This window comes from Lycium barbarum, chromosome 3 (assembly GCF_019175385.1).
Source record: "Lycium barbarum isolate Lr01 chromosome 3, ASM1917538v2, whole genome shotgun sequence".
Lineage (NCBI taxonomy): Eukaryota > Viridiplantae > Streptophyta > Magnoliopsida > Solanales > Solanaceae > Lycium > Lycium barbarum.
In genome coordinates this window covers 2,317,945-2,333,200 of record NC_083339.1, presented here as the reverse complement: position 1 = coordinate 2,333,200, position 15,256 = coordinate 2,317,945, and the positions used below count along the sequence as shown (strand labels likewise).

Sequence of the window (15,256 nt, the reverse complement as noted above, 5' to 3'; positions counted from 1 at the left end):
ATTTGTTGTTATATAGTACTCCCTCCATCTCAATTTATGTGATATACTTTGACTGGATACGAAGTCCAAGAAATGAAGGAAATTTTTTGAATCTTGTGATCTAAAATAAGTCAAAGATATTTGTGTGATTATAAATCATCTCGTTAAGCGTAAAAGGTACTCCCTTCGAATAAAAAAGAGTGTTCATTTAGCCATTTGCACACCTCTTAAGGAAATATTACCTCCTACAAAAACATATGTAATTTGACTAAACTGTCCCTAATTAAATAGGTATTGAGATTTGATCACATAGCACTTAATAGGGGTAAATCTGGAAAAATAAGGTTAATTCTTTCTTTATTTGATAAGTGGACACTCTTTTTGACCCAAGAAAAAAAGGCTAAGGGGACTCTCTTTTTGATCCAGAGGTAGTAAAATTTAAAATTAAATTATTACCAAATAGGAAAAAATGTATCACATAAATTGAGACAGAAGGAGTATAATATAAGGTTTAGGTTAATTAAGGGTAATATTTATCTATTCTTAAAAAGCTGTGAATAAAGAATGGATCAACCAACAGAAATAATATGAATGCGTTCTTCAAATGGCCTTGGTTGTTCCATCAACGGCTGAGAGTCGATAGATCAACCAAAAAATAACAGGAATAACCGAATAAGACTCTTAAATACTCTAAAAATAAAATAAAAAATAACCACTAACTAAAAAAAGAAAAAAAAACTATTTTCTAAAATTTGTTTAAGACCATAAGTAATTAATTCTTCTTAAGGTATGTAATTTGAACTATGTCACATAAGTCACAATAGTAAATATTTACTCTTATTAATTTTTTTTACACCAAATCAATTGAAGTTACTATGATTAAGTAATTCAGTAAAGGAAATACAACAACAAACTCAGTGAAATCTCACAAAGTGGAGTCTGCAAAGAGTAGAGTGTACGCAGACCTAATTCTTACCTTGGGAGGTAGAGGGGTTGCTTCCAATAGACCCTCGGCACAAGGACAAGCAACTCAAACTAGTGTAAACAAGCAATGACAAATTCAGTAAAGGGCATAATATATATTAATTAATTATGATTAAATAATAAAAATATATATGAAAATACATATAATGTACTTGTTGATTAGGTATAAAATATTTTTTGGTTGCAGTTTGGAGGTGAGTTATGCAACTATTACATTCTGCATAAGTAATACCACGTTTGATAATTGGTAAGAAAGTATATTATTTATATATGAAATTAATACAAAATTTGATTTGTAATTTAAAAACTTACATAGCTAATACTTCACATATATAAATTCTGATGGAATTTATGTATGCTTGCATAACTCTAACTTGCTATCAGCTGACCCTAAGTGCGCCAAATAGTTTGTTTCACCGAACTTTTAAAAAGTTCCAAGTTTACTTTTTCAAAAGTAATTTCAAAAAAAAATATTTGGGGTGAAGCAACTTTTTTTAAGTTTTCAAAAAAGTTTCTACTTCTCTGGTAAGTTAAGAGCTTTTTCTTGTCCTAAAAAGCTTGCTCAACACTTATACTTAAAAAGCAGAAAAAGAAAAGAAAAACTTAGCAATTTGCATCTTCACGGATCCCATTTCAAAGATTTTCCAGCCACTGCATTTAAAGTTTGAGCTTCATCTGTTTTAATGATTGAAAGGCAATTTCAAGAACAGAGTATTAGAGAAATTTCAAGCACAGTGTAGATATGGATGTCAACAAAACTAAAGAGTTAGTTCTTATTTCTCCTATTGGTTCCTTAGTAGGCAATAGCTAGGGAGGGGGGGGGGGGGGGGGTTAGATATGAATGGAAAATGTTTTGCATGGAAAATATATTTTTGAAAGATGTTTTTCAGGAAAATAAGTGGATTTTTTATTTATTTTCTTGTGTTCGGTATGAAGAAAATGTTTTTCATGGAATTATTTTTTACTTGGAAGATATTTTTCAGGAAAATACGTGAGTTTCTTACTTTTTTTTTTGTGTTCGGTATGAATGAAAATGTTTTTCATGGAAAAAAAATTCTTGAAAGTTGTTTTCCAGGAAAATAAGTAGTTCCTTACTTATTTTCTTTGTGTTCGGTATGAAGGAAAATGTTTTTCATGGTCTAGGAAGATGTTTTCCAAGAAAATAAGTGGTTTGTTACTTTTTTTTTTTGTTCGGTACGAATGAAAATATTTTCTTGGGAGATGTTTTATAGGAAAATAAGTGAGTTTCTTACTTATTTTATTGTGTTCGGTATATAGAAAAATATTTGCTAGAAAATAAGTGAGTTTCTTATTTATTTTATTGTGTTCGGTATATAGAAAAATATTTGCTAGAAAATAAGTGAGTTTTTTATTTATTTTATTGTGTTCGGTATATAGAAAAATATTTGCTAGAAAATAAGTGAGTTTCTTACTTATTTCTTGTGTTCGGTATGAATAAGGAATGTTTTTCATGAAAAATGTTTTCCAGGAAAATAAGTGGTTTTTTTTTGTTTTCGGTATGTAAGCAAAAAATATTATCTTAAAAGCATTTGTATAAAATCTTGACAAATACTAGTGGAGCAGGGTGGGGGGGTTGAGGTGGGGGTGGTGTTGGAGTGCTGGGTTGCCAGGAGTGGGGGTAGGTGCTGGGTGGTAGGGGTTTGGTGGGAGGTGGGTGGTGAGGGTGAAGATGAGGTGCATTCGAGGGTAGGGAGGAGATAATCAATGTGGAATGTCATCTGTGGGACTTGGTTTTCCTACTTCCATTAGGTTCCTCATTTTAAAGGAACTTATTTTCCTAAAAGAAATGTTTTCCAAAAATTTTGACCTATCGAATATGAGAAAAGTGGAAAACTCCATACCGAACACAACCTTAGTTCTAATCTTCTCAATTTAGGTTTCTAATGCATATTTGAAGAATCCATTCATCTGCTTTTGTGTTTTGCCCTAATTTTTTTATGCTTTTGTTTTGATGTTTCAGTTTACATGCATGCAGCCGGAAAGTCGCCTCTGTTGTAGAACACAGAGTTCGTTTATCCTGGTGGGAAGTGCCTGATGCTGTCCTCGAGTGGTTACATGGAACCGGTTTTGAAAATTTAGCTGAGCTTATTAATTTCGAAGCATCCAACCCATTAAGCAGTCTGGCAACTGCGTTGGTTCAACTGTATGATGTTGATAAAAGATGTTTTGTGTTCAACGGTTTGGAGTTATTTTTTGGTTTAGAAGATGTACTGAAGATATTCGGGTTACCTATAGATGGTAAACCGGTTATCAGAAATGATGGAAGTGATGAAGAGTTTGTGGAAAAATATTTAGGAGTGACAATAGAAGACGGTATAGAGCTTATGACTGGAGGGATTCGTCCTATAACCCTCAAGACAAAATTCCAAAACTCTGATTATCCGAGTATTCAATATATTAGAGCGTATGTACTGTACATAATAGGTTGTTTAATAGCTCCTGGAGACTACACTGTTCCCGGACATTATTTGGCTTTGTTAGAAGATGTTGATAAAATCAAAGACTATGCGTGGGGAGCAGCCATGCTAACAAACCTCCACAGGGGTCTTGAATCTGCCAAAAAAAGCAGTACGCCAAGTCTTGGACACAGTCTTTTTCTGATGGTAATGATAACACAAATAGTAATTTTGCCTTCCCCTTCTTATATGATATTGAATTAATCTTTTCTTTTATGTTGTCACGTAGATATTTATATTAGAGCACATTCCGAAAGTTGTTAGAAAGCTCAATATAGACACTAGTAAGGTGCCATCAGCAAGCTTTCCCTTGGTGCTAAGGTGGTTTGATCAGCTGACAGAACTGTCCGAGAATCACTCCTCCGTGCCGTCTGATTCCCAACTGCTTGCATTGTTTAGTCAGCTAACACATGATGAAGTAAGTTATCTATCTCACCAGTTATTTGCCTTGACTAATTACTGCCATAGTTTTCACTAACCTGCAGCATAAATTTGCTTGTTGTCTATATGACCTAATCAATATAGTATTCTAGAAATGTAATTTTTCTTATCTTGTTATTTCATTATAGATCATATGGTCTCCATATAATGGTCTATCTGTCCCGGCCCCATACAATGAGCAAGTTCCTATGGGTTGTTCTCTGACCTCCATTTTATGTATGGAGAACTCGGTTTTGCATGATCCTACACTCAGAGCTGATGTGGATCGTCCTTCTGAGAGGATCTCCTTGTACCGTGAGAAACTCCTTTGTGTTCATAGATTATCTAGGACGAAGGAAATGAAAAATTGGTGTGAGATACATGTTGAATTTTTGAAGCATTGGGATCAGCGTAAGGATTACTTGGTGAATCTGATCGATGCAGGTACGACTAACTAGATTGCTTATCTCATATTTTGACACCATTCAAAGAAAATAGTTAGGCTTTCTTTCATTGTCTATAATTCTCCTCTTTTTTTGTTCAAGAGGAGTACGTTTCACAACAACAGAATTTTGAAGGGCAAGAAAAAGATGAGAGCCCTTCTAAAGAGGCAGAGAGGGAAATATTACCGGCTGTAAGTTAAACCCTTAAGCCAAAGTTGGTACTTTTTGAACCCATAGCAATTGCAGCATTTGCGGGTCGATATATGTTCTCTTTCTTGTTTCAGGGCTCGCCGGAGATCCTTGCAAATGACATGCCAGAACCTACTATTAACATCACCAAACACTCCCCTGCAATCCATGGCTCAAGTAAGAAACCTTTCACTGATGTTATGCTAGATGATACAACGTCTTCCACACCACCACTTTCATCTGATGAAGTAAGTGCCTCTTCTTAGTTTACTTCAAGTACTACACAAGAATATTTTGTAGTATTACGCAATATGTATGCATGTTCATGAAAAAAAAAAGTGCATGGTAGACTTCCCGGGATTAGCTTCTAGGCTTGATAGAGCAAAGGTTTGGGAATTGGAACTGATGTGACATAAATTATCGAGGAATATATGAATTTGACTTGGATATATAGTCGGACTCTCTATAACAACCATCATTTATAACAACATTTATCTACTTTCCTAGGCTGTTACAATCTGGTTCTATAATCTTTCAAGTAATATATGTTCTTTGGTTATGGCTATTAAACGGATTCTTTGACAATGCTAAAGTGGCGAGACTGAGACGCCATGATGTTTCGAGTTCTAATTTTCCTACTTCTATTTGTATTTACTACTCACCTAATTAATGTGGCTGACATGTAATATTCTCTTATGATGATTGTGTTCTATTTGAAATTATCTTTTGTTTTTTAACTTCCCTGATAGTAGGTTTCTTTATATCAGCTTGCTTTAAGTAAAAAGTCATTTTTATTTCAAATCTTTTCCTAGGATGCCCTACCTTTATCATCTTTGCGGAAGATTAGGAAAAGGAGCGAAGCATCAGTTGGAGGAGACTCAAGTTGTGACGACTCCAAAATAGATGAGGTAGAACAGTTCTTTGCACATCTCCCGACACAAATCGAACAAGCTCGATCCCCGGGAATTGATGTTAAATCACCTACATTTAAAAAGCCCCGTCATTCGGCACAAGTACTTAACAGAACCAAAGCTGAAGTTCAGAAGTTGCTTATGATGCCTTTGCACGAAGTGGTTCTCCCTGTTAATTTTTCGGCTTTGATGGCTGCCCTTCCTATATATGCAGCATTGCCTCATCTCTCGGCTGAGAAAATAGATGCTCTGAAGGAACTCAAAGAGAATCTTCAATCCCTATTTTTTGATTTTCATACGGCGAAGAAGCAGCAAGAGGAGTGTAATAGTAAGGCTTGCCAGAAGGTAATCCTAATCCACGAACTCACTAAAGGGCAGGAGCTTTACAATGATGTCAAACATCGTCTCAATAAACTTGACACGTCTATGAATTCCATCAGAAGTCAAATTTCAGAGTTGAAGGTGAGTCTAGAAGAAGCAAAGATGAAAAGGAGAGACATTCAGGAAGAAGGATTAAATTTGAAAAACACATATTCTGCCAAGTTAGCTTCATTGGCAGAATTGGAAGCAGAATTTCTTGATTTAAGGAAAGAGTTGGCTGATTCTCAGATTAGCCAAGCAGAGGTTAGTTGGCAAGACTACAAACAAAAGTTAGTTGGTTTAGGATTGTAAGTTGTCAAGACTTCTTCCATGTGAATTTTGAAAAGAACTGTTGTAAGTATGCATGTACATATCTTTCGCTATCTCAACTTGCTCTTGGGGAATAAGCTTAACTTAAGTTCGTACCATTTCTTGATCTTGCCCTTGTTATCCTTGGGCAGGGGCCTATATTGCTTCAATTTTATCGGATGTCTTGACTGGGACCTGAACTTGAGTTTGTAAATTTGGTACATGACAATGGCAATATTTTCCCTTCTCTACCTCACCCTTGTTTATGTTAGATTTCTTTCTCGAGTCTTGGCAATTTCACATTCCCAAGTGCCACCAGAAACCATAACTTGAAGTACACTTCTGCTTTCACTTTGGACTAACTTGGCAATACTTAGGTATGCCATTCAAAAGAGAGAGAGTTAAAACATAGCCAAAAATATTTACATGCTCTTACAAGCCAGCAAACTTACATGAAGAGCGGTTTATGCAAGCGATCACTTCATTAGCGATCACTCCATTATCTTACTCTTGAAGACTCTCAAGCTTTCTTCCAATCGGGCAAAATCAGAATCAGCTAGAGCCTTCATCTCCTTCAGGACAGGAAATTCAGCTTCTATTTCATCAAGAGCATTAGACTTTTCAAAGCACCTCTTAGCCAAATTCAATTTTTGCTCTTGGATTGCTTCTCTTTTTGTCTTTGCATCCTTCAAGCTTGCCTCCAACTTGCTGATTTGGTATTCAAGTTATTCGTTGCCATCTTTGAGATTAGTATAGAGTTCTTGATCCTTTGTGAGCTCGTCGATGAGGAGCACTTTCTTGGCAGCCTTCTGATAATACTCCTCTTGGACCTTCTTAGCACTACTCAAGGTCAAGGAAAGGTGCAGAAGGTTCTCATTGAGTTTCTCCAAAACCAGAGCTCTTTCAGCTGATAAATCCGGTGTTGCAGCATATACTGATAGTGCTGCACTTAATGCTGAATAGTTCCGGGCAGAAGCAAGTCTTGAGAAGGCATGATTAGTAATCTCTCAATATCACCTTTTGCTGTGGCAAGCATTTCTGCTGACGGTGTAGACTTTTGCGTGGCAGATATCTTGTCATCTATGGGAGAAGATTGATCAGCAGAAGAGCCGAGAGATTGAGCTCGTTTAATTTGTCCACTAACTCGCGCAAAGAACTCTTCTAGATTATCAAATTTCACAGGACAGTCAGGTGGCTCAATAACATCAGATGTCTTGCTTCTGGTATTAGCTAATGATGGGGAAAGTTTGTATTTTTCGCCTTCCTGAAAAGAAAAAGCTCTCAAAATTAGACTGGAGTAATCAGAGATAACGACACAGGTAATAAGCGGAACTTACTTTGTCAGAAGTGGAGGGCAAGGTGGAGATTGGTGTATCATCAGCGGGAACTTGGATGCCTGCTTTAGTCCTGTCTTCATTAGCAGGAGTACAACTTGCAGAAAAGGCCGATGTAGAAGGTATGGTAGATGTTATGCCTGATGGCGGCATTTCCCTTGAGTAAGTCTTCATCTTCTGAGAAAGTCAAGCAACTGGACACGTGTCTTAGTGTGTCTCAATTTAAATTGGGACAGAAAGAAATATTAATTTATTCCCTTAGTCTCAATTTAAGTGTCTTAGTGTGACTGGACACGAAATTTAAAAAATAAATGGAGACTTTTTAATTTTATAGTCTTAAGTTAAAGTTGTGTATAAAATTTAAAGAATAAATCTTGTGGTTTTAAACTTGTCAGGTACAATATTGAAATTAGAAAACTTATTAAATATAGAAAGACATACTCTTTTTTAGACAAACCAAAAAGAAAAGCAAGTCACTTAAATTGAGACGGAAGGACTAGTAATTAACTACTCCCTCCATCCCAAATTAAGTGTCTTAGTTTGATTGGACACGGAGTTTAAGAAACAAACATAAACTTTTGAATAGTGTGGTTTTAAATTAAAGATGTATATAGTCTTTTAAATCTTGTGGTCTTAAACTTGTCAGCGTAGCATGTTGGAAATGAAAATTTTACTAAATATAGAAAGATACCCTCTTTTTGGGATAGTTTTTTTTTTTTTAAGTAAGACTTTTATTGGGACGAACAGAGTGTTAAATAACTACATATTTTATTAACCAAAAAAAAAAACTACATATTTTTAACAATAAGAGATGTATTTTACTACTATATACACATTTTGGATGCGATATATGACAGCATTTGGAAGATATTGGGGAATTACAATTACATATACTTGACACGAATTATTAATTGCACACCTAAATTATTTGTAATTTTAATTATTCCCTTAGAAATAATTATTTGATAGTCTTTAGTCCTCTGGACATTGACATGACAAATAATTTAGATAATCCGTTTTTAACCCATTCAAATTCAATCCAACCCGTCCAATTGTCACTGCTACTAGCCTTCTGCGATCTTCACTGATATTTGGTTCTTGCTAAACATGTGCGATATATGAGAATACTTCCATGCCTACATTTGTCTAAAACTATTTCGCCATCTAAATACATTTTATAACAAGAGTATGGCCGCATATACATACATTTGTTTTTCATACATATACATCGATCGAGCTAAAAGCAGATAGAACTTCCTAGATTCGCCTCAGCATTTTACCCTGTCATCATGTCAAAATTAGTGCAATTTTGAAGCATCCGTGCACATTAATGGTCAACCTATGCCACCAGAAAGCATGTTTTTGGAAGTATATCTACACTTCCTGGTTTCACTTTGCAAGTTTGGACCAACATGGCTATACTTGAGGATACCATTCAAAAGAGAGATTATACATATCAGCAAAGTTATTCACATACTCTTATACTCTTGATCACTAGCCAGCAAATTCACGTTAAGAGCGATTTACACAGGCGATTCGATTATCTTACTCTTGAAGTCTGTCAAGCTTTCTTCCACTCGGGCAATGTCCAAATCGGCTAGCTCCTTCATTTCCTCCATGACAAGAAACTCAGCTTCCATTCCATCAAGAGCATTAGTCTTTTCAAAACACTTCTTAGCCAACCTCAATTTTTGCTCCTGGATTGCTTTTCTCTTCGTCTTTGCATCCTTCAAGCTTGCCTTCAACTTGCTGATTTGGTATTCAAGTTTGTCATTTCCGTCTTTGAGGTTAGTGTAGAGTTCCTGATCCTTTGTGAGCTCGTCGATGAGAAGCACTTTCTTGGCAGCCTTCTTGTAATAATCCTCTTTGTCCTTTTTAGCTCTACGCAAGGTCAAGGAAAGGTGCAGAAGGTTCTCTTTGAGTTTCTCCAAGGCAAGCGATCTCTCAGGTGATAAATCCGGTGCTGCAGCATGTACTGATAGTGCTGCACTTAATGCTGAGCAGTTTCCGGGTAGAAGCAAGTCTTGAGAAGGCATGATTAGTAATCTCTCAATATCACCTTTTGCTATGGCAAGCATTTCTGCTGATGGCTGAGACCTCGGCTTGGCAAATATCTTGTCATCTATAGGAGAAGATTGGTCACCAGAAGAACCGAGAGATTGAGCTCGTTTGATTTGTCCACTAACTCGCACAAAGAACTCTTCTAGATTATCAAATTTCACAGGGCAGTCAGGCAGTTCAATAATATCAAATGTCATGCTTCTGGTTTTAGCTAATGATTGGGTAACTCTGCATTTTTCGCCTTCCTGAAAAGAAAAAACTCTCAAAATTAGAGGTAATCAGACATAACGACACGAGTGATAAGGAGAGCAATGGTGGAAAGTAACAGAGTCACCTGCTACTGTTAATTGAACTACTAACCTCCAAACATAAGGGTTTAACAATATACGTCCTGTAAACATTTAAGCCTTCTTTGCATGTGCTCAGACCATTTTGCTCTTTTTCCATTTTCTCCAAATTTAACTTCTTAGATTCTCTTTTCTACTTTACCCTTGATGGATCTTGAAGTACTCATTTCAGCCACAGTTGTACTATCTCCAAGATACTACTCAAGAATTTTTTATCACCCAACGGTATGTTATGTAGTGGTCATGTAACAGACCTTCAAGACTTTTCTACTGAATTCAACTTTAATTACTATCCATACTTACATTCACCATTTACAAACAAGAGCTTTCACTTTCCTGTTTTAACTAAAACTAGATCCCATTTTACCACTCATATTGAGATCCTGCATTTCTCTGCCTCTTTTCACTATGCCCCAATTTGAAGTTAAAGTTTTTTTTTTTTTTTTACTTCACATAACAATTCCTTTTTATTAACGAGCTGAATACTAGACGACTAATTCTGGTTTTGAGATATGTCGAACTATTTGACATACTTGTACAAACAGAAGTCATACTAAACCTATTTACAAGTTAAAGAAATTCAATTTAACAAACAAAATTCAAAAAAAAGGAACTTTGTTTTTGAAACCGTGATATAGATAAAATGAAAACTTTCAAATCATTTCCACAAATAGATATAATTATAAAAAAATACATGAGAAAACGTTGTTGAGACCAAAAAAATAAACAACTGAAAAAGAACTCAATAGCTGATTTTACCTCATCTTGCTCAGTTTGAGGTCTATCACTGTCCATTTTAATCCCTGAATGATCATGTGTATTGTCACCAAGTGTCCGATGTTTGTCAACGTCGTTGAAATGCATCGGATCTTTTCTATCAACACCCTGTATCAAATAAATGTTTATCTTTAGTCTCGTTTGTGTTTGTGTTCCAAATAAGAATACATGTGTATCATTTTGGTGTTATCTTACCTTATTTAAACTTTGATTTCCTTTAATAAGTTCAAAGACTTGTTTGAATTTATCGGCAATTAACTTGCGAAGTCCTCTGAACTCATCCTCTACCTAAATAAATCGACAACATGTTTCAATTAAAGTGAGTATAATATAGTTGTTCAATACAGTGTAATAATATAAGAAAAAAATTCATAAAAACAAACTTACCGACTGCTTAAATTCTTTTAGTTCTTGTCTCAAAAGAATCACGTCATCATCTTTCATGGTAGCAGGGACGTCACGGTGGACACGGGGGGATGGTTGACGTGATTGATCATTGGCAACTGTAGAAACTGGAACTTCACTCTGCAAAACATGCTGTTTAGCCAACCTTTCATCACTAGGATGACTCACGGAAGCTGAATTTGTTGCGTGCCGAATTGATAATTTCTTTGCCGGTCCTCCCTCGAGTCGCGTCTCTCTGCGTTTCTTATGAGGTGGAGAATGTGAAAGACGTTGTTGTTGTTTACGAATAACCCTACCAGGTGGTGTAGAAATAAAATTGTCATACTCGTCTACTTCTGTCCCTTCATTGGCAGGGGTATTTTGGTGTGAATCACCTACAATAACGGGCAATCGAAGAGCCTCAATCTCTTCAATGGTCGGCACGACATTTGCGTATGTAACTCTTCCCTGCAAAGGTATGATAGAGAATATCTCAATTATTAAGTTAATAAAATAAAATACAGAATACAATCAAAATTTATGAAAATGTCATAATCAAATTATATCACACTGAAATAATGTAAGATACAAGTGTATATCAAATAAAATATATTAAATATACAGATGAAGAAAATACACATATCCACTTATGTATTCACATGTGTTTTTACTAGCAATCCGTAAATACACATACATACATATGTATTTACTTCAAATTATTTGCTTAGCCAGAGGCAAGTGTCCATGATGGCATATAGAAGATCCGTAAATACACATACATACATCTGAGCATTTCTAGGAGCATGTAAAGCACACAATCATCCAGATTTGGGCAAGCTGGCTATAAGAAATGTGTTGGCTTTGAAACCAAAAATTGTAGCAACCTATGTAGTTTTGTCAAATATCTATGCAGTTGATGGTAAATGGGGCGACTCTGCAAAAATGAGGAAGTTGATGAGAAGGATGGCTACCAAGAAAGAGGCTGGGCGAAGTTCCGTGGAGATAAATAATCAGAACTAGAGTTTTGTTGCTAGAGATAAGATGGGTTCACATATGGATTGTGTCCGTGAAATTGTTAAAATCCTGGTCGAGCATATGAGAGATGCACGATATATTCCTGATTTGGACTTCTTTATACATGACTTAGAAGATGGAACTTGAAAAGTAACAGCAATGAGGGTCAAAGTGACTTGCTGTTGTATATGTTGGTATAATTCATTTATTCTTTTGGTGCAGTTGAATTCAATTAGAAAACAACAGTAATTTTAATACCAATATAAAACAACCCCCACATTATAAATCATCAATACCAATTTTAATACCACATTCTCACAGTAGTAATTCAAGAAAATAAACAAACAAGATTAAACAGCATAAACCCAAAACAGAAAAAGGAACACAGCAAACACCCACCAGAACAACCAATAAAATACGTAAATACATCTGTATACATATGTATTTACTTGAAAATGCATCAACTATGAACAAAAAATGAATAAATGAAGAAACTTACCGGTGAGTCGTCATCTCTAAACATTCCACTCATTAAAGATGAGTAACTTGGCTGACTTTCAATGGTTCTCCAATTTAGAATTCTTGGAATCGAATTCCCACGCTTAATGGCCAAGTTGGGACACACACTGGAACATGTCTCGTATAACCAAACTTGCATGGCAGGAGGAAAACCTCTAAGACAGAAGAACGTTGACTCGGAGGTCATCTTTTGGTGAATACTTCTTATCAAATCATTGAATGCTACCTTACCCCATGGGTAATCTTTGTATTTCCCATTCTCAACCAAGTCAAAATGAAGCCTCGGAATCCTTGTAGACTTATGCTCACCAGACAAGATGTATGAATGGATAAAATACAAAATCGCAAGCTTAACTGCATCGCCATCCTCAAGGTTCTTATTTTTTTGCTTGAAGCATAGTTCCAATTCATTTTTTCTCACATTATTCTCAGATCCAGGAAAATATTTATCCATAAGCCTATTCTTACTATCTTCATTAACTATGTGAACCCCTTCATCACCATAACAGTTGAGTCCAGACATTATGGCAAATTCCAGGATGGTAAACCGCAAGACAAAACCATTAATTTCAATAAGAAAAGCATCTGGTTTACTTTTCCTTAATTCTCTAACCATGAAACATCTAAACATTTGTGCAGTTACTTCAAAGTGTTGCATACCAAGGAATTTTCCAAAGATAGTTTTGGAAAAAAGTTCATGCTGCCTTTTGGAGAGATTGGACTCCAAATCAAAAAATACCTTTGAATTCGTATAGCAGGAATATCGTGGAGAAAGCCTTGGCAGACGTTTGACATAGAATTTAGGATCCTGCATACAGTTTTTTTATAAAAAAAAAAAAAAAAAACTCAACAAATACATGTGTATACATACAAAAAAATTACAAATACATATATACCATAAAAATAAAAAATAAAATATACAGCCAGTGCTAAAATGAAAAAATAATACATCCATATTAGATATATGATTCCAGATATAATTGTATCTGGAACTACCTTATCATTGTTAATACATCCAAATTAGCAAATTTTATGGACAAAAGAATATGAAGAAATGCATATAGATAATTTGTACATATCAAGAAATACATACAGTTTTGGACAAAATAACATAGTCAGCAAATTATATTAAGAAATACATATAAATACATGTATTTGTCTGCATATATATGCCTATTAAAGCATCAACTACACACAAATTACATAAATATATGAAATTTCTCCTCCAATTCAGGATAGAATACACAAAATGAAGTAATATCATAAAAACATCTAAAAAATCTCAGTATATTTTGAAATACGTGAATACAAGTTACGTTGTATTGAGAAATAATACCTGCTTCGCCACCTCTTCCATCTCCTCGTATGCTTCCATTGGTTGTTCCTCCGCTAGTTTTCTAAGACTTTTTGCTTGTGCAGCACGTTTGGTTTTGTTAGATTTGGGAACTTCAGATTTCCGACTTGGGAGGGGTTCATGCATTTGCTTTGCATGCCTCTCAGCATACATTTTTTCGGTAGACCCTGCAACAACATTATGTTGTTGAGAAATTCCTAAGTCGAACGATGGAGCACAGATAAAATCGTTGGGATTAAAGGGAATACCTTTAGTAACCCTTGTTGGTACTTTTGCATCAGCCATTGATTTCGAAGAAACTGAGAGTTCTGAAGTAAAACCCTAAGTATGAATGAGTTCTATTAAGTGAAAATGAAGAAGGAGGAAACACCCACAAAATAAAACGAACAACCAATAAAATGGGAAACACTTACCTATTTGTGTGCAATAACGATCTGGGTTGACGGAGAAAGTGGGATTTCAGTTGACAGATAAAGTGGAGATAAATATGGTGATTGAAAACAAGAAAAAGAGAAAGGAAATAGAGAGAGAAAAGTGAATGAAAAGGGATTGAATTTTGATATACAAGGCGTGAAATATGATGTTGGGGTAAAGTAACCGTATGTTACTAATTGTAGCTATAATATGTAAATCAAAAATGTTTTATAGCTACTAATGATAAATAAATAAATAAATAAATAAAAAGGTACTTATTACATATAAATAACACTTAGACTTAGTTATGCCAAGTAAAAATTCCAAAATTTTATTCGGGTGTTTGTACCAATCCAATGACAACGTGACATGTGTTTGAATATACACAATTATTACTTAATCGTAGTTAGTTTATGTGTATTGTATATCATTAAATCATTTATAAACAATGGTAAGTTGAATTGATTTGGTGTAAACATCAGCCACTGGTTAGTATTTACAGTTTTTCACCCGATGTTCGGTACCTGCCTTATGGCCTAATTAATTTGGATTCTCACCGGAAAGTCCCATTTGAGGGTAAAGCTTTTCCTATTAGAAAGGACTCCATACTCAAGGCTTGATTTTTGAGACCTTTGATTAAAGATGGAGGTGTATTTAGTGCTCCACCACAACCTTCAGTGGTTGTCTATATACTCACAGTCTATATCAAACTAATAAATGTGTGTCTTTGATTTATATAATTTATTATTTAATCATGGTTAGATAGTGTGTGTTTTCACTTTCATTTGATTGACATAGTTAAATTGCATAATTTGTAAATATTAGGTGTTGTAACTAATAAGGTTAAATTACTGAACTAATATAAACATTAGGCTTGAGTAACTTTTTATGAAAATATGATGAGTTGTGGAGGAAACATTTGGAAATGGAAAATGAGTTGGAATGGAGCAATAGAATAGTGCAGATTCATATACCGGATT

At 35.0% G+C, this 15,256-nt stretch overlaps 3 protein-coding genes across 4 annotated transcripts; 1 reads left to right on the top strand and 2 right to left on the bottom strand.

The window, feature by feature from the left end:
• The first annotated feature begins 1,480 nt into the window (after positions 1-1,480).
• LOC132629902 (uncharacterized) lies at positions 1,481-6,293 on the top strand. Its single transcript, XM_060345312.1, has 7 exons — positions 1,481-1,728; positions 2,945-3,587; positions 3,670-3,858; positions 4,010-4,304; positions 4,406-4,494; positions 4,588-4,740; positions 5,305-6,293. The coding sequence occupies exons 1-7, from the start codon at positions 1,706-1,708 to the stop codon at positions 6,073-6,075; spliced, it is 2,163 nt and encodes a 720-aa protein (XP_060201295.1). The 5' UTR covers positions 1,481-1,705; the 3' UTR covers positions 6,076-6,293.
• A 135-nt stretch (positions 6,294-6,428) lies between these two features.
• LOC132629903 (uncharacterized) lies at positions 6,429-8,313 on the bottom strand. The gene is made up of 2 exons (XM_060345313.1): positions 7,410-8,313; positions 6,429-7,336 (listed from the first exon to the last, which is right to left on the bottom strand). The coding sequence occupies exons 1-2, from the start codon at positions 7,578-7,580 to the stop codon at positions 7,022-7,024; spliced, it is 486 nt and encodes a 161-aa protein (XP_060201296.1). The 5' UTR covers positions 7,581-8,313; the 3' UTR covers positions 6,429-7,021.
• Positions 8,314-8,862: 549 nt separating this feature from the next.
• On the bottom strand, positions 8,863-14,437 carry LOC132629900 (uncharacterized). Of its 2 annotated transcripts, none has more exons than XM_060345310.1 (8): positions 14,276-14,437; positions 14,111-14,183; positions 13,845-14,029; positions 12,489-13,316; positions 10,979-11,443; positions 10,787-10,879; positions 10,574-10,699; positions 8,863-9,712 (listed from the first exon to the last, which is right to left on the bottom strand). In XM_060345310.1, the coding sequence occupies exons 2-8, from the start codon at positions 14,145-14,147 to the stop codon at positions 8,930-8,932; spliced, it is 2,517 nt and encodes an 838-aa protein (XP_060201293.1). In that variant the 5' UTR covers positions 14,148-14,183; positions 14,276-14,437; the 3' UTR covers positions 8,863-8,929. The 2 variants fall into 2 exon arrangements, with proteins under 2 accessions (XP_060201293.1, XP_060201294.1); XM_060345311.1 differs by having other exon boundaries at positions 14,111-14,170.
• Between the last annotated feature and the right edge of the window lie 819 nt (positions 14,438-15,256).